This window comes from Hemitrygon akajei, chromosome 1 (assembly GCF_048418815.1).
Source record: "Hemitrygon akajei chromosome 1, sHemAka1.3, whole genome shotgun sequence".
NCBI classification, from domain to species: Eukaryota; Metazoa; Chordata; class Chondrichthyes; order Myliobatiformes; family Dasyatidae; genus Hemitrygon; species Hemitrygon akajei.
The window spans coordinates 41915371-41936472 of NC_133124.1; the positions used below are offsets into that span (position 1 = coordinate 41915371).

A 21102-nucleotide genomic window follows, 5' to 3' on the forward strand; every position below is an offset into this window, starting at 1 on the left:
TCAAGGAATGTAATCCTCACAGCACAACTGACCCCATCTAGGTGAGAGAGTGATTTGTGCAGCAAATACGTGATAGCATCCTCCACTCCCACCTTCTCCTTATATGCAAACTGAAGAGGATCCTGGTTTGTGGCCTCAGATTCTGTATTATCAGCCGCTCCATGGTCTTCATCACGTGCGACGTCAAGGCAACAGGTCTGAAGTCATTCAACTCCTTTGGTTGTGGTTTCTTCGGTACCGGGACAATACAAGATGTTTTCCACTGTCTGGGTACTCTTCTCTGCTCCAGGCTCATGTTGAAGATGCGCTGTAGTGGTTCTCCCAGCTCAGTCGCACAGGCCCTCAGTAATCGTGGGGAAACTCCATCCGGTCCAGCCGCCTTGCTGGTACAGATCTTCCTCAGTTGACCTTCCACCTGTGCAGCCGTAATCCTGGGCGTGGGCAAGGTCTCCTGTGAGTGACTATTTTCCTGTGAGGGAAGTAAGCCTGGTGTGGATTTCTGCGGTGAGGATGAGATTGAGCTGTCGAACCTGTTGAAGAAGTTGTTCAGCTGGTTTGCTTTCTCCACATCTCCACTTATGTTCGCCCCCCGCTTTGCACCGCATCCGGTGATGATCTTCATCCCATCCCACACCTCCTTCATGCTTTTTTTCTGCAGCTTTTGTTCTAGCTTCCTCCTATACTGCTCCTTTGCCCCCCTTATCTGTACTCTGAGTTCCTTCTGAACTCTTTTAAGCTCCAACCGATCACCATCTTTAAAGGCCCTCTTCTTCTGGTTTAGGAGGCCTTTGATGTGACTAGTGATCCAGGGCTTATTATTGGGATAGCAGCGAACAGTTCTAACAGGGACAACGGCATCCACACAAAAGTTAATATAGTCCGTTGTTCATTCAGTGACCTCCTCAACGCCCCCACAGAGCCCCCCTTGCAGTTCATCCCAGTTAGTAGTACCGAAGCAGTCTCTCAGGGCCTGTTCAGTTTCAGGAGTCCACTTCCTAAAAGAGCGTGTGGTAGTGGGATTCCTCATCATAATTGATTTATATCTGGGCTGTAACAAAACCAGGTTGTGATCAGCTTTCCCCAATGAAGGCAGTGGGGATGCACTATATGCCTCCTCTACGTTTGCATACAAGTGGGTGAGAATCCAGTGATGAGATATAGTTTCAAGGAAGGGAACTGATTACTCAAAATCAAGTTATGTAGACATCTTGTAGAAAGTTGTGAATCCCTGGAATTCTCTACTGCAAAGAGTTGTGGAGGCTAGATTGTTAGAAGTACTTAACGTGGAGAGTGCATACATTTTCAAAGTTTGTGGATCGAGAGTGGCAGGAATCTGGCACAGAGAAGGAGTTGAGGCCTAGGGTAGATCAGTCATGACATTGAGTGACTGTGCAGGCTTGAGGGGTCCAGTGTCTATTGGTTCTTGTACAGCTGCAGATTTGTATTGCACAGTGATACCACATCAAGTTAATTTGATGTTTGTCCGTAATATGTATTAAAAATTATCTTGTTTAGAAATGGAAAGAAGTTTCTTTTTGGTGCTCTGTTATATGAATGTTTATTCATATTTATTTGTTATATCAAATAGGTTTACCCTGTTGCTGCTTGACCTTGAAGAGTATTATTTTGATCATCACACATTTTATCATGTATTTACCAACAACAAAGGAGAAGAAAGGTACTGTACATATAAACTCAAGTTACTGTGTAGTAGTGTTGATATCCTTGTCATTTTTATTATGTTTAAGCATGCCTTCAGTTTGTCCATTACTTGCCAAATGGAACCTTAGAGCTTTTGTGTAGAGCATAGAATAGTACAGAACAAGAACAAGCCTTCGGTTCATGCTCTCTGTGCTGAACATAAAACCGAATTAAACTAACTCGTCTGCCTGCACATGATTCGAATCCCTGCGTTTATTGCATATTATGTGCCTCTCAGAAGGCCTCTTAACCATGACTATTTGCTTCTACCAGTGCCCCTGACAATCAGTTCTGGGAACATAATGTGTTGATTCACATTTAAAGGTATATAAAATTATGAGAGTCATAGATAAGGTACTTTGTGTTTATAGATAAGGTAGCTAGCCAGTTCCTTTGTTTAGGTGCCTAAACCTAGAGGGCACAGGTTTAATATGAGAGGGAGGAGGTTTAAAGGAGATCCAATAGACAATCTTGGCAAATTTGCAAAAAATCCAAAGGCGGTATCTAGAATGAGCTGCCAGAGGTAATAGTGGAAGCAGGAACAGAACATTCGTTGGGCATTTTGTCAAGTGCTTGGACGACCTGGACATAGAAGGAAATTGAATTAATGAAGGCAAGCGGGATTATTATAGACAGTCATGATGGTAGGATGAAGAGCCTGTTACAATGCTGTATGATTCAGACTGTACTTAAAATATCTAGTTTGCTATCTCCATTACTGTCACTTACAAACACATTTAATAAAACTTTGGATGAAGTATAACACATGCAAATTTCTGGAGGAACTCTGAAGATCAGGCAACATATATGGAAATGAATTAACAGTCAACATTTTGGGCCAGAACCTTTTATGAGGACTGGAAAGAGAAGAGGAAGTGGGGGAGAGGGAAAGAGTATAAATATAAACTACAAGATGATGGGTGAAGTCAAGAGGGTGGGGGAGGGGGATGAAGAAAGAAGCTAGGAGGTGATAGGTGGAAAAGGTAAATAGGCTTAGAAGAAGGAATCTGATAGGAGAGGAGAATGGACAAGAGGGAAGGGGAAGGGGGAGAGGCACGAGAGAGAAGAGATAAGGCAGGTGAGTAGAAGGGGTAAAAGGGGCAGCAGAGTTAGGAATCGAAGAGTGAAGAAGGAGGGAGAAAAATTACTGGAGGTTAGAGAAATAGATGTTTATGCCATCAGGTTAGTGGCGACACAGATGGAATAATAGGCATTGCTACTCCAACCTGAGCATGGCCTCATCATGGCAGTAGAGAAGGCCATGGACCGATATGTTGGAATGGCAGTGGGGATTGGAATTATAATAGTTGGCCACTGGAAAATCCTGCTTGTTGCAGATGGAGCAAAGGTGCCACGCCAAAGCGGTCCCACAAATTGCATTGGGGCTCACCAATGTATTAGGACCACTAGATACAGTAGATGGCCCCAAAAGATTCACAGAAGCAGTTTTGTCTGACCGGAAGGACTGTTTCACGCCCTGAATAGAGGGGAGAGGGGAGGTGTAGCCCTTCTTCTGCTTCCAGGGATAAGTGCCAAGAGGGATATTAGTGGGGAGGGACAACTGGACAAGGAAAGCATGAAGCGATTGATCCCTGTGGAAAGCAGGTGTGGGGTGGAGGTAAAGATGTGTTTAATGGTAGGGTCCCATTGAAAATGGCGGAAGTTATGGAGAATGATGTAGTGGATGTTGACATAGGTGAGGATAAGAGGAAGTCTATCCATGTTAAGATGGCAGGAAGATTGGGGTAAGGACTGATATGTGGGAAATAGAGGAATTGCAGGTGAAGGCAGCGTCAATGGTGGAGGAAGGGAAGCCCTGTTCTTTGTAGAAGGTGAATATCTTTGATGTTCTGGAAAGGAAAGCCTCATCCAGTGAACAGATGCGGCAGAGATGAGATAATTTAGCAAAGGGAATGGCAGGGTGGGGAGAGGCGTGGGAATCTGTAGGTTTATAAAAAGATACTGGTAGACAGTTTGTCTCCAGAGATGGAGACAGAGATCAAGAAAGGGGAGAGAGGTGTCAGAAATGGACCGAGTGAATTTAGGGTCCGGTTGGAAATTGGACGAAATTGACAAGCTTAGTATGGGTGCATGAAGTAGCATCGGTGTAGCACAGAAAGAATAGGGAGCATTACCAGGCAAGGCTTGGAACATGGATTGTTCCACCACCAATGAAAAGGCAGGCATAGCTGGGACCAATGCGGGTACCCACGGCTACACCTTGAATTTGGAGAAAGTGAAAGGAGCCGAAAGAGAAATTGTTGACTGAGGACCAGTTCTGCCAGATAGAGGATGGTGGCAGTGGAGGGGCACTTGTCAGGTCTATTGTTCAGAAAGAAACAGAAGATTTCTCAGGGTTGATTGAGGAGGAGACTTCAGGTTGGAGGAGCAACACCTCATATTCCATGTGGGTAGCCTCCAAACTGCTGGTATGAACATCGATTTCTCCTGCTTCCAGTAATTGTTCTCCCTCCCTCTTCCCTCATCTTCAATTCCCAACTTTGGCTTCCCTAGTACCTCTTCTCTTTTCCTCACCTGCCTATCTCCTCCCCTAGTTCCCTCCCTTCCCTTTCTCCCATGGTCCACTCTTATATCAGATTCCTTCTTTTTCAGTCTTTTGTCTTTTCCACCTATTTTGTCCCAGCCTCTTGCTTCATCTATCACCTTCTACCTTGTATTCCTTCCCCTTCCCCCACCTTCTGCTGAATTCTTTCCCTTTCTTTTCAAGTCTTGATAAAAGGTCTCAGCCTGAAACGTCGACTGTTAATTAATTTCCATAGATGCTGCCTGAGCTGTTTAGTTCCTCCAGTATTTTATGTGTGTTGCTCAGGTTTTCCAGCATTTGCAGAATCTCTTGTGTTGGATGAAGAATGTTACTATTCACCCTTTAGTACTTTTCCCAATCATATCTTTACTATGGGACAGTGAAAGGATTGTATTATTTGCACTCGTTGTAATAGTTAACTATCATTAACACATCTCACTAACATCAGCACTTCTGTCTTTCTTTGTTACAGAACAATTAAAGGCTCCCTGAAGATTTGTTCCAAATCATTGATCTTTGAACCAGATCAGATATCAGAACCCATTTTAAAGGTGCAGTGTGTATGAACTGTTCTTGCATGCCTGGTGTATTATATTGCATATCTCAAATTTACTTGAAAATTTTGCAGAATATCACATACTTACTTCTTGCACCGCTTGTTAGTTATAAGCTAATCTAATTTAAATTGGTTATTCCCTTTTAGTTTGTCATGGTAATTAGTTCAATTTCCAACATAGGTAGTGCTATTTTCATGAGGATATTTCCCGCAAGTTACATTTATTCTCAATATGATTATGTTCAGGCTCCCACCCCAGCCAGACTTACTGATGTTTTCAGCAATTACTCTCAGGAAATACACTTTGCAGTCCAAGTTCTCGAGGTGGCATACCCTATTGCTGTTGACAGCAGCCTTCTTGCACAATATTATAAGACCATAAGATCAGAATTAGGCCATTTGGCCTGTCGAGTCTAGTGGGCCATTTCATCATAGCTGATCCATTTTCCCCCTCAGCCCGAATCTCCTGTCTTCTCCCTGTATCCCTTCATGCGCTGACTAATCAAGAATTTATCAACCTTTGCCTTAAATATACCCAATAACTTGGCCTCCAAAGCTGCCTGTGATAACAAATTCCACAGATTCGCCATTCTCTGGCTAAAGAAATTCCTCAACTCTGTTCTAAAAGGACATCCCTGTATTCTGAGACTGTGTCCTCTGGACTTGGACACTCCAACCATAGGAAAAATCCTCTCCACTCATCTAGGTCTTTCAACATTCGGTAGATTGCAATGAGGTCACCCCTCATTCTTCTCAATTCCAATGAGTAGAGGCCTAGAGCCATCAGATGTTCTTCATATGACAAGCCTTTTAATCTCAGAATCACTTTTGTGGACCTCCTTTGAATCCTCTCTAACATCAGTACCTCCTTTCCTAGATAAGAGACCCAAAACTGCTCACAATACTCCCAGTGAGGCCTCACCAGTGGCTTATAAAGCCTCAACATTACATCCTTGATTTTATATTGTAGTCCTCTTGAAATGAACACTAGCGTCACATTTGCCTTCCTCATCACTGATACAACCTGAAAATTAATCTTCAGGGAAACCTACACAAGGATGTCCCAAGTCCCTGTGCAAATCAGATGTTTTAAATTTTCTCTCCATTTAGAAAATAGTTTATGCTTTTATTTCTTCTACCAAAGTGCATGACCATACACTTACTGACACCTGCCACTTATTGGCCCATTCTCCTAATCTGTTTAAGTTCTTCTGTAGCTTCTCTGCTTCCTCAAAGCTACCTGCCCCTCCGTCTGTCTTTGTATCGACTGCAACTTGGCCACAAAGCCATCAATTCCGTCAGCCATATCATTGACATATAATGTAAAAAGAAGTTGTCCCAAAACAGGCCCCTGTGGAACACCACTTGTTACTGGCAGCCAACCAGAAAAAGCTCCCTTTATTCCCACTCTTAGCCTCCTGCCAATCAGGCAATGCTCTGTTCATGCTAGTATCTTTCCTGTAATACCATGGCTCTTATTAAGCAACCTCATAAGTGACACTTTGTCAAAGGATTTCTGAAAATCCAAGTATACAACGTCCACCAATTCTCACTTGTCTATCCTGTGTGTTATTTTTTCAAAGAATTCCAGCAGATTTGTCAGACAAGATTTTCTCTTAAGGAAACTATGCTAAGGCCAATTTTATCATGTGCCTCCAAGTACCCCAAAACCACATCCTTAACAATTGACTCCAACATCTTCCCAACCACTGAAGTCAGACTAACTGGCTTATGATTTCCTTTCTTCTGCCTCACATCCTTCTTGGTTAAGGTGTGCAACAGTTTCTTCGTGGTCAAAAATTAAGAAAGCTAAAAACATCACTAAAAATACTTTTTCTGAGGTAAATTGTATTAAATTATTGCTGCAAACAGTGAAGAAGCGAGTGATGCTGATGCAAGTTCTGGACATGTATCAATGCAGATGGAGTTTCAGTGCCCGTACAGCTAGCCTGGGAGCGAGGTTGAATCGCCCTGGGTGCCACAAGGAGAAGTCAGGGCCCCTGCAGAGAAGATTTAATTTTGCTGCTTGTACACCTGACCTGGTGCACAGTTGAATCGCTCTGGACACTAAGCTAATCTGAAGAGCTGGAGGACAGCTTTGGGCTAGGTGACGAAATCTGGGCCAGAAGCAAGTTGCTAGGCAGCCTGGTCTAGGGCTGGGTCCTTGTTTTACAGTGGTGCCTGGGTCTGAGTGCAAGATACAATGCTTTGTTTAGACAGATTAAACACTGGCTCAGATCAGAGGCGAGAGTCAGTTTTGCTCACTCTCTGTGATGTTCACTCCACTCTCCAGGGCGCCAGATCCTTTCGCTGTTCCGTCATTGGGTCACTTTAAACACAGGCCCAGATAGACTGAAAAGACGGTGTTGGTCGGGATGAGAACTGATTTCCCTCATTCTCTGTGATGGGCACTCTTTTTACAGCACTGAGGCTATGAAGACTGCCCCAGCTGCTGTGCTCCGTGCCCACTAATTTGAACTGATAAGCGAGGCTTTTGGCCTACTTCAGGGTGCTCCAGGGTTCGGATCTGAGAACTCATTTTTGGTTTGGAATGCTGGTGTTCGCTTCAATTGTTTGCGTGGCCTGTTTTTATTTCATTCTCTTGAGCATTGCGTGTTGGTCTTTTTATTTGTATTCTTTTCTTTAAATTGGGTCCTTTCAGGTTTTTTGCTTTGTGGCTACCCACGATCAAGCAAATCTCAAGGTTGTATAATTTATGCATTCAAGATGATAAATGTACTTGAATCTTGAATTGTGAAGAGTGGAGTGATTTGCAATTTTCCATTCCTACAGAACCATGCCAGAGTCAATGGATTCTTGAAAGATCATTACTAATACCCCCACGATTTCTTCAGCACCTCTTTCAGAACACAGGGCTGTATGCCATCTGTCCCAGGTGACTGATCTACCTTCAGGCCTTCCAGTTTCCAAAGAACTTTTTTCCTAGTAATGGCCACTTCACACACTTCTGCCCCCTATCTTTATGGCACTTCACTCCAATCAGTAGCTTCCTTTCTAATGAAAATAAAAGAAGGGGACATATGCAAAAAGACACAAAAAAAGGATCAAAGGTGTTGGGAAAATGAAGAGAGAAAGGAGCTGTGAAGCAGATAATAAAAAGCAGCAGCAGGTTGCTGGCAGACAGGTACGGATGTTGGCGTATTTCCTCTGAACAAAATCTACATTGTATATAGTAAACTTTTTGAGTTGGCCATGTTGTAGTTTGAAATTCAAGTTTTTAAGGTTCAAGTACATGTAACACTTACCCAACAGGCTGGTATATGTCTAGGGGAAAAAGAGATCCAGCCTCACACCAACCCCGCCTCCCGTACACGCAGGTGCTGTGAGAATCGAGTTTATGCCTCGCGCCCCGCCGGCAGTATCAAACTCACAACAAATACCGTTATGAAATACACTTTAAAGAGTTTACTAAAATTAAAAGAGTATTAGGCAGTACAATATATATATATATATATATATATATATATATACAAGAAAAAAACAAAAGGCGCCAACTTATCAAAGTTCAGTCAGTTTAGTGCACATCGGTGGAGCTCATCCAGCGAACCATTCGACTCCTCAGTGGTCGTCCTCCCGAAACTCCCACTTCGGACTCCCCGGTGGTCTCCCGAGCGCACGTCCTCCTTCCTCGGCGTCTCCCTCTGGACTCCTCAAGCCCGCGCAACCCCTCCCCCAAGTTCCCAGCCTCACAAAACACAATAACATTCCCCATTGATTAACAAATGAATACAATTACCATATCAGCCATTCTAAAGCGAAACAACGGCAAGAGAAACTTTTAACAGACAAAGAAGCATTCCTACTCGTAACAAACCAAAGAAGCCCTTTTTAGTAACATACACAGGACATTGTACATACATTTATTATCATAGAATGAATAAATTATACAAGGTTGAGACTTGCTTGCTCACAGGTAGCCACAAAGCAAGAAACCTGAAAGAACCCAAATAAAAGAAATACAAATGAAAGACCAACACTCGGTGTGTAAGAGAAAAAAAAACACAAATCATGCAAAAAATTGAAGCGAGCGACAGCATTCCGAGCCAAAATTGCGTCCTCAGATCCAAACCCCGGAGCAGCCCGGGATAGGCCCAATGCCTTGGTTATCAGTTCATCATGTTAGTGGGCACGGAGCACAGCAGCCGGGGCAGTCTTCACAGACTCAGCACCATGCAGATGACCATCGCAGAGAACGAGCAAATTCGGCTCTCCTCCTGACCAACACCCTGTCTTTTCAGTCTATCTGGGCTGGCGTTTAAATTGACCAAATAACGGAACAACGAAAGGCTCCTGCACCCTGGAGAGAGGACTGAAGACTACGGAGAGTGAGCGAAATCGGCTCTCCCCTACAATCTGGGCTAACACTTAAATTGTCTTAAACAGCTTAAATTGCCTTAAACTTGCTCTAGGACCCAGGCACCGCTGCTGTGAATGGCCCTGGGCCTGGACCATGCTGCCTAGCCACTCGCTGTGGGCCTAGATTTCATTGCCCAGCCCAAAGTCATTCTCAAGCTCTTCAAATCTGCTCGGTCCCCAACCTATCCTTTCAGCACTCAGAGTGATCCAGCCTTGCTCCTGGGCTAGCTGTATGAGTATTGGAGCTCCCATCTGCAACAATTCATCCCCCAAACTTGCCCTTTCACTGTTTGCAGCAATAATTTAACACAATTTACCTTAGAAAAAGTATCTTTAGTGATGTTTTTAGTCAGATTTCTTGGGTTTTTGACTGTCAGGAAGCTGGCACGCACATTGCATAGTGCCATCTTAACTGGTAGCATGTCAGTAGCATCTTGCAGAGTTCTATGTTTTACATCACCCTTTTGGATAATGGTTTACACTTTGCATTCACTTAGAATAAAAGAAGCAGGAAATGTTGTGGTTATAGCACGGTAGTGTAGTGGTTAGCACAGTACTTGATAGTATAAGCAACTGGGTTCTATTCCTGCTGCTACCTGTAAGGAATTTGCACAGAGCGTAAAGGGAAATTATGGAGCATTGACAGATCCTTAACCCACTTTCATTTTTGAATTGTTTAGTGTCTTAGAAATGATGAAGTCAAAGGAAAATAATTTGGAAGATGTACTTCTTTAATAACCAGGCATTATTTTAGATGTACAGAATTTTGTATTGGTCAAACTTCCATCTGATTTTATATTTCTAACTTTTTCAAAATGTATTTTTTTTCAAATGAGACAAGTCGTGAAAACAATTCTGTCAGATCTAACTTCAAATATTGGCAGATTCCTCCTGTTCTAAACTGTACTTATTAGTGCTTGTTGAAAAATACTGAATCCTTATCTATTTAAATATTTTCATTCTTATTTTGAAAGGTCCTTGTGATTTCATTCTTCTCTACTTCTGCAATGTGCTCCAACCTCCTAACGCTAAAAGATAATTTGCACAGTTAGGATTTTGGAATACTTAGTAGTTATACCACTGACAGGGATGCCATAATGGACAAAGCCCTGAAGTCTTCCTCCAGAATTATAGTCAACACATGGACAAGAATGGCCACAAAGAGCAGCTCACATTACCAAGGACAGGTTTCTGTAGGAACTAGGGTATGATGTACACTGAAAGTTTATGGCAAAAAGAAAATGGAAAGGTAATAGGTTATGTAAAGGGATAAAGTTGATCAACATAGCATGAAGTGCATATGGAAGTGTAGCTAAACTATAACAGATGACAGGCCCAGTTTAATGGTCAACACATTGGAGAATTTGCCAGTGAAAATATTTCTGTGGGAATTTAGTTCTTGGAGGTGTGCAAAATCAGTAGGAAGTCATAAATGATTATCATTGAAGAAGGAGTTTGCCATATAACTCAAAAGCAGTAGAGAAGTATATTTCAGCTTTGAAGTATGTAATTTAGACAGGAAGCAGAAATGGCTTAAACTGAAAAAACAGTCAAACCAGCCTGCCAGCTACAGGCATAACTGAGAATGAGCTCCAAGCTGATGAAATTCACTGTAAAATTTAAGCAACTAAGTGGCAGAACAGAGACTCAGTAGTTGAGCCTGAGAACTTAATCTGCAGTACACTAAAATCTGTGGAAAGTCTGGGAACTTGGAAAATTCAAATTTGAGAGGGAATTGGGTCCTCATTGAAAGCATCATCTTGACCCATGTATATCAAACCATAAAAGATTGGAGCAGAATTAGGCTATTTGGTCTGTCGAGTCTGTTCCAACATTCAACCAAAACTGATTAATTTTCCCTCTCAACCTAATTTTTTTGCCTTCTCCCTGTAAACTTTGCCCTTACTAATCAAAATTCTATCAACCTCCTCTTTAAATATACCCAGTGACTTGGGCTCCGCAGTTGTCTGTGGCAATGAATTCCACAGATTCACCACCCTTTGGCTAAAGAAGTTTCTTCTCATCTCTGTTCTAAAGGGACTTCTTTCTATTTTGCTGCTGTGTGAATACATGTGTGAGGAGATGCATTTTAGGTATTTAAACCCATTTTCAATATTCAAAATATGCAAGGTTCATTGTGAGAACAATTGCATGTAACCTATTCTCATAAGACAGCCTTATTATGAGGATTGCTGTATTAAAACCCAATTTCTAAAATGACTTCATATCTGTACAATTTTAAAAGAGGATGGAAATACTTCCATTTTAATTTTGAAGAATTCATTTATAGTTTGTTGTATATTTATTGGCAGTTGCTCATGTACCAAGTAATTATTTTGCCTGGTGGTGTAATAGCATCAGCACCGGAGTTCAAGGCAAGAGGTCCTAAGTATGGATCCAGCCAGCTCATAGCCCGCTTTCCATCTGTGCTGGGTTGAGCTTTGAGCTAGCAATTCGGCCTCGTAAAAAACACAAGTGCTACAGAAATGGCAAAAATGCTGCATGCTGTGCCACAAGGCATGAAAAGGAGCAAAAGCATTATCTAAACGGGGAGAAAATTCAGAAATCAGAGGTGCAAAGTGACTTGGTAGACCTTGTGCAGGATACCCTAAACAGGGGTTTGCAACTCGGGGTCCATGGACCCCTGGATTATTGTTAAGGCTGCATGACATAAGAAAGGCTGGAAACCCTTGCCCTCAAAGTAACTTGCAGGTTGAGACTATTATAAGGAGAAATGCAAAGTTAGCATTTATTTTGTGCGGACTATAATATAAAAGCAAGAATGTGATGTTGAGGCTTTATAAGGCATTGGTCAGACCTCATTTGAAGTTTTGAACTCCTTGTCTATGAAAAGATGTGCTAGCATTGGCGAGGGTCCAGAGGAGGTTCACGAGTAATCCCAGGAGTGAAAGGGTTAAGGGTGAAGGAGGCCTGGGAAGGAGGGAAGATATAAAAAGAACGCAGCCTTAAGCAGCGGGCAGCTTCGTTTGCGGGCAGCGGAGTGAGCCGGGAGCAGAGTGTAGGGCTTGGGCTCAGAGGGCTTAGGCGGAAGAGGGCACAGTAGGCTTATCTTTTAGTTCTTGTTATTTTCAGTTATTCGGGAAGTATGAGTGTGAGGGCAGCTTGTTGTTCTCGGTGTCGGATGTGGGAGATTCTGGAGTCTCCGAGCCTCCCGGACGTCCACATCTGCGCAGGGTGCGCCGAACTGCAGCTCCTGAGGGACCGAATTAGGGAACTGGAGCTGCAGCTCGATGACCTTCGCCTGGTCAGGGAGAGTGAGGAGGTGATAGAGAGGAGTTACAGGCAGGTGGTCACTCCGGGGCCACGGGAGGCAGATAGGTGGGTCACGGTCAGGAAGGGGAAGGGGCAGGTACTAGAGAGTACCCCAGTGGCTGTACCCCTTGACAATAAGTACTCATGTTTGAGTACTGTTGGGGGGGGACAGCCTACCTGGAGGAAGTGACAGTGGCCGGGCCTCCAGCACAGAGGACGGCCCTGTAGCTCAGAAGGGTAGGGATAGAAGAAAGAGGACCATAGTAATAGGGGACTCGATAGTCAGGGGTTCAGACAGGCGGTTCTGTGGAGGTGATCGGGAGTCCCGGATGGTAGTTTGCCTCCCTGGTGCCAGGGTCCGGGACGTTTCTGATCGCGTCCAAGATATCCTGAAGTGGGAGGGTGAGGAGCCAGAGGTCGTGGTACATGTAGGTACCAATGACATAGGTAGGAAAGGGGAAGAGGTCCTGAAACGAGAGTATAGGGAGTTAGGAAGGCAGTTAAGAAGAAGGACTGCAAAGGTAGTAATCTCGGGATTACTGCCTGTGCCACGCGACAGTGAGAGTAGGAATGGAATTAGGTGGAGGATGAATGCGTGGTTGAGGGATTGGAGCAGGGGGCAGGGATTCAAGTTTCTGGATCATTGGGACCTCTTCTGGGGCAGGCGTGACCTGTTCAAGAAGGACGGGTTGCACTTGAATCCTAGGGGGACCAATATCCTAGCGGGGAGGTTTGCTAGGGCTACGGGGAAGACTTTAAACTAGTAAGATGGGGGGGCGGAAATCAATTTGAGGAAACTATGGGAGAGGAGGTTAGTTCACCAGTAGAGCAAGTAAGTAGACCGTGTGTGAGGGAGGACAGGCAGGTGATGGAGGAGGGATGCGCTCAGCCCGAAGTTGTAGGGGAGAAGAAAGAAAAGGATAATAAATTTGAATGCATTGCTAGGGATGAAAAGAGAGGAGGAGGTGGAGAGTATCTTAAATGTAACTATTTTAATGCTAGGAGCATTGTAAGAAAGGTGGATGAGCTTAAAGTGTGGATTGATACCTGGAATTATGATGTTGTAGCTATTAGTGAAACATGGTTGCAGGAAGGGTGTGATTGGCAACTAAATATTCCTGGATTTAGTTGCTTCAGGTGTGATAGAGTAGGAGGGGCCAGAGGAGGAGGTGTTGCATTGCTTGTCCGAGAAAATCTTATGGCGGTGCTTTGGAAGGATAGATTACAGAGCTCCTCTAGGGAGGCTATTTGGGTGGAATTGAGGAATGGGAAAGGTGTAGTAACACTGATAGGAGTGTATTATAGGCCACCTAATGGGGAGCGTGAGTTGGAAGAGCAAATGTGTAAGGAGATAGCAGATATTTGTAGTAAACACAAGGTGGTGATTGTGGGAGATTTTAATTTTCCACACATAGATTGGGAAGCTCATTCTGTAAAAGGGCTGGATGGTTTAGAGTTTGTGAAATGTGTGCAGGATAGCTTTTTGCAACAATACATAGAAGTACCGACTAGAGATGGGGCAGTGTTGGATCTCCTGTTAGGGAATGCGATAGGTCAGCTGACAGATGTATGTGTTGGGGAGCACTTCGGGTCCAGTGATCACAATAGCATTAGCTTCAATATAATTATGGAGAAGGACAGGACTGGACCTAGAGTTGAGATTTTTGATTGGAGAAAGGCTAACTTTGAGGAGATGCGCAGGGATTTAGAGAGAGTGGAATGGGTCAAGTTGTTTTATGGGAAGGATGTAATAGAGAAATGGAGGTCATTTAAGGGTGAAATTATGAGGGTACAGAATCTTTATGTTCCTGTTCGGTTGAAAGGAAAGGTTAAAGGTTTGAAAGCGCCATGGTTTTCAAGGGATATTAGAAACTTGGTTCGAAAAAAGAGGGATGTCTACAATAGATATAGGCAGCATGGAGTAAAGGAATTGCTCGAGGAATATAAAGAATGTAAAAGGAAACTTAAGAAAGAGATTAGAAAAGCTAAAAGAAGTTACGAGTTTGGTTTGGCAAATAAGGTGGAAGTAAATCCGAAAGGCTTCTACAGTTATATTAAAAGCAAGAGGATAGTGAGGGATAAAATTGGTCCCTTAGAGAATCAGGGTGGTCAGCTATGTGTGGAGCCGAGGGAGATGGGAGAGATTTTGAACGATTTCTTCTCTTCGGTATTCACTAAGGAGAAGGATATTGAATGGTGTAAGGTGTGGGAAACAAGTAAGGAAGTTATGGAAGCTATGACAATTAAAGAGGTGGAAGTACTGGCGCTTTTAAGAAATTTAAAAGTGGATAAATCTCCGGGTCCTGACCGGATATTCCCCAGGACCTTGAGGGAAGTTTGTGTAGAGATAGCAGGAGCTCTGACGGAGATCTTTCAGATGTCATTAGAAACGGGGATTGTGCCGGAGGATTGGCGTATTGCTCATGTGGTTCCATTGTTTAAAAAGGGTTCTAGAAGTAAGCCTGGCAATTATAGACCTGTCAGTTTGACATCAGTGGTGGGTAAATTAATGGAAAGTATTCTTAGAGATAGTATTTATAATTATCTGGATAGACAGGATCTGATTAGGAGTAGCCAGCATGGATTTGTGCGTGGAAGGTCATGTTTGACAAACCTTATTGAATTTTTTGAAGTAGTTACGAGGAATGTTGACGAGGGTAAGGCAGTGGATGTAGTCTATATGGACTTCAGCAAGGCCTTTGACAAAGTTCCACATGGAAGGTTAGTTAAGAAGGTTCAGTCGTTAGGTATTAATGCTGGAGTAATAAAATGGATTCAACAGTGGCTAGATGGGAGATGCCAGAGAGTAGTGGTGGATAATTGTTTATCGGGATGGAGGCCGGTGACTAGCGGGGTGCCTCAGGGATCTGTTTTGGGCCCAATGTTGTTTGTAATATACATAAATGATCTGGATGATGGGGTGGTAAATTGGATTAGTAAGTATGCTGATGATACTAAGGTAGGAGGTGTTGTGGATAATGAGGTGGGTTTTCAAAGCTTGCAGGGAGATTTATGCCGGTTAGAAGAATGGGCTGAACATTGGCAGATGGAGTTTAATGCTGAGAAGTGTGAGGTTCTACATTTTGGCAGGAATAATCCAAATAGAACATACAGGGTAAATGGTAGGGCATTGAGGAATGCAGTGGAACAGAGAGATCTAGGAATAACAGTGCATAGTTCCCTGAAGGTGGAGTCTCATGTAGATAGGGTGGTGAAGAAGGCTTTTGGAACGCTGGCCTTGATAAATCAGAGCATTGAGTACAGAAGTTGGGATGTAATGTTAAAATTGTACAAGGCATTGGTAAGGCCAAATTTGGAATATTGTGTACAGTTCTGGTCACCGAATTATAGGAAAGATATCAATAAATTAGAGAGAGTGCAGAGACGATTTACTAGGATGTTACCTGGGTTTCAGCACTTAAGTTACAGAGAAAGGTTGAACAAGTTAGGTCTCTATTCATTGGAGCGTAGAAGGTTGAGGGGGGATTTGATCGAGGTATGTAAAATGTTGAGAGGGATAGATAGAGTTGACGTGAATAGGCTGTTTCCATTGAGAGTAGGGGAGATTCAAACGAGAGGACATGATTTGAGAGTTAGGGGGCAAAAGTTTAAGGGAAACACGAGGGGGTATTTCTTTACTCAGAGAGTGATAGCTGTGTGGAATGAGCTTCCTGTAGAAGTAGTAGAGGCCAGTTCAGTTGTGTCATTTAAGGTAAAATTGGATAGGTATATGGATAGGAAAGGAGTGGAGGGTTATGGGCTGAGTGCGGGTAGGTGGGACTAGGTGAGATTAAGAGTTCGGCACGGACTAGGAGGGCCGGAATGGCCTGTTTCCGTGCTGTGATTGTTATATGGTTATATGGTTATATGAGGAGCATTTGGTGTCTTGGGGCATGCATTTACTGGAGGAGGGATCTCATTGAAACCCAATCGAATATTGAAAGGCCTAGATAGAGTGGATGTAGAGAGGATGTTTCCTATAGTGCAGGGATCTAGGACTAGAGGGCAGAAGGAGATTCCTTTAGAACAAAGATGAGAAATGTCTCTAGACAAGTTGTGAATCAATAGAATGCATTGCCATCGATGGTTGTGGAGGTTAAGTCGTTGGGTATATTTAAAGCAGAGGTTGACAGTTACTTGATTTTTAAGGGTGTCAAAAGAGAAGGGGATCATCATGATGGAATAACAGAGCAGACTTAATGGCCAAATGGCCTAATTCTGCTTCTACTATGTCTTATAGCCTGCATGGAATTATTTGAATATCAGGCATCAACTTAAACAAGAACCAGTCTTTGTAAAATTAAGGCCATTGAATCCAGTCATCCAGTGTGGGAATTCTGGTTCTGTACTATTGTAGCAGTTTTAGTTATAGAGAAGTACAGCACAGAAACAGGCTCTTTGACTTATCTAACCCATGCCAGAACCATTTGAGCTACCTACTCCCATCAACCTGCACCGGGACCCTCCATATCTCTACTATCCATATATCTATTTAAACCTCTTTTAAACATTGAAATTAAACTGGCATACACCATTTGTGCTGGCAGGTCATTCCGCACACTCACGACCCTCTGCGTGAAACAAGTTTCCCCTCTTGTTCCTTTTAAACTTCTTACCTTTCACACTTATCCCATGACCTCTGGCTGTAATCCTGTCCAACCTCAGTGGGAAAAAGCCTGTTTGCATTTACTCTATCTATACCTCTCATAATTTTGTATCCCTCTAACGTATCTACCCTTTTTACCCTATCAGAAGTTGTGGTCCATGTAGATACAAATGATATGGGTAGGATGACTAGCGAGGTCCTGCATAGGGAGTTCAGGGAGTTAGGAGCTAAGTTAAAAGGCAGAACTCCTGGATTGTGATGTCAGGATTGCTACTCATGCCACGTGCTCATGAAGCCACAACTAGGAAGATTATATAGTTTTTGATATGTGGCTAAGGGGATGGTGTAGAAGGAAGGGCATAAGATTGTTGGATCGTTGGCCTATCTTCCAGGAAGGATAGGACCTGTACAGAAGAGGCAGTTTGCACGTGAAATGGAGGAGGCCTGATACCCTAGCAGAAAGGTTTGTTAATGTTGCTCGGTGCGGTTAAAACTAGAGTTGTAGGGGGATGGTAACTGGAGTGCTAGAACAGTTACTGGGGAGGTTGTGGAGGCAGATGTTGGTAAGACCTCAGACAAAGTTGGGAATTAAAAGGTTGAGCATGGTGCGACTAGTGTCATGAGCTGCATATATTTCAATGCAAGAAATATAATAGGAAAGCGTTTAATAGTGCTGAAGATGAGGTAGCTGGTTTACAAATAGAGGGAATATGTAGTGAGGAGAGGCTGTTGATAGGGCAAAATTGCAGCCAACAGGATGAGTTGCAAAGTAAAAGGAGGACAAAATCAACAAGGGTGAATACAGGACTGAAGGTGTTACATTTGAATGCGTGCAGTATATGGAATAAGGTAGATGAACTTGCAACACAGTTGCAGATTGGCAGGTATGATGTTGTAGGCATCACTGAGTCATGGCTAAAAGAAGGTTATAGCTGGGAGCTTAATGTCCAAGGATACAAATTGTATCGATAGGACGGGCAGGAAGGCAGAGAAGGCGGCATTGCTCTGTTGGTAAATAATGAAATCAAATCATTAGAAAGAGGTGACATAGGGTCGAAAAGTGTTGAATCACTGTGGATAGAGCTAAGGAACGGTAAGACCCTGAAGGGAGTTGTATACAGTGGTAAGGATGTGGCCTACAAATTATAACAGGAGATAGAAAATGCATGCCAAAAGGACAATGCTGCAGTAGTTATGGGGGACTTCAATATGCAGATTGAGAAAATCAGGTGCTGGATTCCAGGAAGGGGGGGATCTTCTAGAGTGTCTGAGAGATAGTTTTTTTTTAGAGCAAATTGTGGTTCAGCCCACTAGACAGTCAGCTATGCTAGATTGGGTTTTGTGCACTGACCCAGAAATAATTAAAGAGCATAAGATAAAAGAGCCTTGAGGGGAAAGTGATCGTAATATGATTGAATTCAACCTGAAATTTGATAAGGAGAAGCTAAAGTCAGATGTATCAGCATTACAGTGGAGTAAAGAGAATTAGAGGCATGAGTGAAGAGTTGGCCAGAATTGGATGGGGGGGGGGGGGGAACACTGGGTAGGGATGACGGCAGTGCAGTAATGACTGGAATTTCTGGAAGCTGTTTGGAAGGAACAGGATATATACATCCCAAAGAGGAAGAAGAATTTTAAAGGAAAGATGACACAACCATGGCTAACAAGAGAGGTCAAAGCCAAGATAAAAGCCAAAGAGTGGGCATATAATAGAGCAATAATGAGTGGGAAGTTTTTAAAAACCAACAGAAGTCAAATAAGAAGCAATTCTTGACCAACCTCTCATGTGGGACCTTGTCAAGTGCCTTACTAAGGTCGCATAGACAACATTCACTGCCTTGCCTTCATCCACTTTCCTGGTAACTTCGTCGAAAACCTCTAAGATTGGTTAGACATGACCTACCACGCAGGAAGCCACAGTGACTATCCTTAATCGGTTCATGACTTTCCAAATATTTAAATTTACAGTGCCTTAGAATATCTTCCAGTAACTTTCCCACAACTGATGTCAGACTCACTAGCCTATAGTTTCCTGGTTCCTGTTTAGAGTCTTTGTTTTAAACAGCAGAACAACATTGGTTATCCTCCAATCCTCTGGCATCTCTCCTGTTGCTGAGGGTGTTTAAATATTTCTGCTCAGGCCCTGGCAGTTTCTGCACTTGCCTCCCATAGTGTCCAAAGGAACACTTTGTCAGGCTCTGGGGATTTATCCACCCTGATTCACATCAGGGTAGCGAACATCTCCTCTGCTATCTGTACAGGGTCTATGCAGTTGATGGTGCTTTGCCTCACTTCTATTGACTCTATCTGTCTCCGGAGTAATCACCGTTCTTTCGCTGCCACTGAATGTGCAGTTCAGGATATGTCTGGTTTGTTATTCAATACTCTGGCTGTTTGTATATCTGGGGAGCTATCCCGCAATGCTGTAACAAAAGCTTAATATATTTTGAGTGTCTGGTGTAAATGAGTCAGAGCCCCTCAGACCAGCCACTGGTATTTGAATATTCAAAGGAGTTCTGCCATTTGTTTTTGTTATTCTGCAAAAGTTACCAGTTTATACTCAAAATGTTAAAGTAGATAATTATAGCCTTGAAACTGTAGTTCATCATTTATTGTTGTGTTTATGTTTAAAAACTATCAATCATTACTGTACTGTTGAACGTGGAGAGAGATGAAATAGGTTCTCCAGAAGATATGCTTGTGTTTAATAAAGATCTTTTATATTTACAAGTCCCTACTGATTCAGTGAGATTCACAGTAATTATTTGAATGCTCATCCTCATAACTTTAGAGAACCATACTGTTGGTACTGCTAACAATGGAAAATTTGTAGTTCCCTTTTAGAGACTGCAGCAGAATTGAAGAGATTGAAGATAAGCACTCTGGTAATCCTTTTGAAGAGTAAGTTCAGCTTCAATCGTATGTAGGTAAACATTTAATTTGAAGTACAATAGCCAGTTGTGAATTTATGTTTATTTGTAATGAAATCATGCCTTCCAGAAATCGAATTTGTGGATTCTGCATTACATGCCATCAGGTAAGAAATTCTCAATTTAATTCTTTGGACCCTGATACAGCTGATGAGGCCAGTGTGGGGCCCACAGTTTGCCAAAGTAGGGAAATAAGGTGCTTGGTGGGGTAGCAATAGCTATTTTATGAGATTTTCCACTTTATAGTGAGCAACAAACAGATTCAAGATTCTTGATACCACCCTGAATGTTCCTCTTCAGTACTCAACACTGGGTTTCATTGATGGTGTTTTTGGTATTTCAGATAGGTTTTGAGAATAGCCTTGTCTCACTTTCTTTGTACTCTAGGTATTTTCTTGCAGTAATAGATCTCAAAACAGAGTGTCTGATTTGAAAGTTTGGTGTCAAGCATGTGAGTTATGTGCCCTGTCCATTGGAGCTAAGGAAATGTAATTAAGCCTTCAATTCTGAGGATGCTTGTGGGGACGACATTCGCTTATCCTAGCAGTATATTTGGAAACTTTCAAACATTTTTCTCTTCAGATGACATTTTGAAAGTCATGGTAAATTTCATCATGGAAAATCTACCTTTATTATGGTGTGGCCCTAGTCTTTTTATGGGCCTTTATTGTCAGGTTTATTTGCAGTTTAACGGATTGCTGAAGGATCTTTGTTTTTCAGATGTTATATGCAATGCTCATTTTCCAATATGCTCCATGATGGCTTGGAGCTTGCTTTTCTGCACACACTCCTGCCAGCGCATATGATGCCATTTTTCACCTTGCTCAAAATTCCCTTCAACTGAGGGAAATTTAAAAGTGAATTCCTTTCACTACTCATTTTAAGCTTCGCTTCCCTTGCCCTTCCTTTCCTCCAGTATTTGATCTGTTGCTGTCATTTAGCTTCGGAACCAAAGACCGTAATGGTAATATGCAAAGGCTATAGCAATGGTCAGTACTAAAAAACAAGTGTTGACAATGATGCTTGATTGGAGCTAATTCTCCTCTGCTGGCTGGAAGTTACTTGAGATAATCTGGGTTTCTGGATGGATGAAGCAGGAATACTGGCATAGCTA

General features: G+C 42.8%; 1 protein-coding gene across 3 annotated transcripts in view; it reads left to right on the forward strand.

The window, feature by feature from the left end:
- The window catches only part of nsmaf (neutral sphingomyelinase (N-SMase) activation associated factor), a 170037-nt gene that overhangs the window by 30266 nt on the left and 118669 nt on the right, over positions 1 to 21102 (forward strand). For all 3 annotated transcript variants that reach the window (XM_073041906.1, XM_073041910.1, XM_073041913.1), the window contains exons 2-5: positions 1589 to 1678; positions 4719 to 4797; positions 19892 to 19959; positions 20059 to 20095. In XM_073041906.1, coding sequence (XP_072898007.1) covers positions 1589 to 1678; positions 4719 to 4797; positions 19892 to 19959; positions 20059 to 20095 — 274 coding nt within the window. The remainder of the gene's footprint in view (positions 1 to 1588; positions 1679 to 4718; positions 4798 to 19891; positions 19960 to 20058; positions 20096 to 21102) is intronic.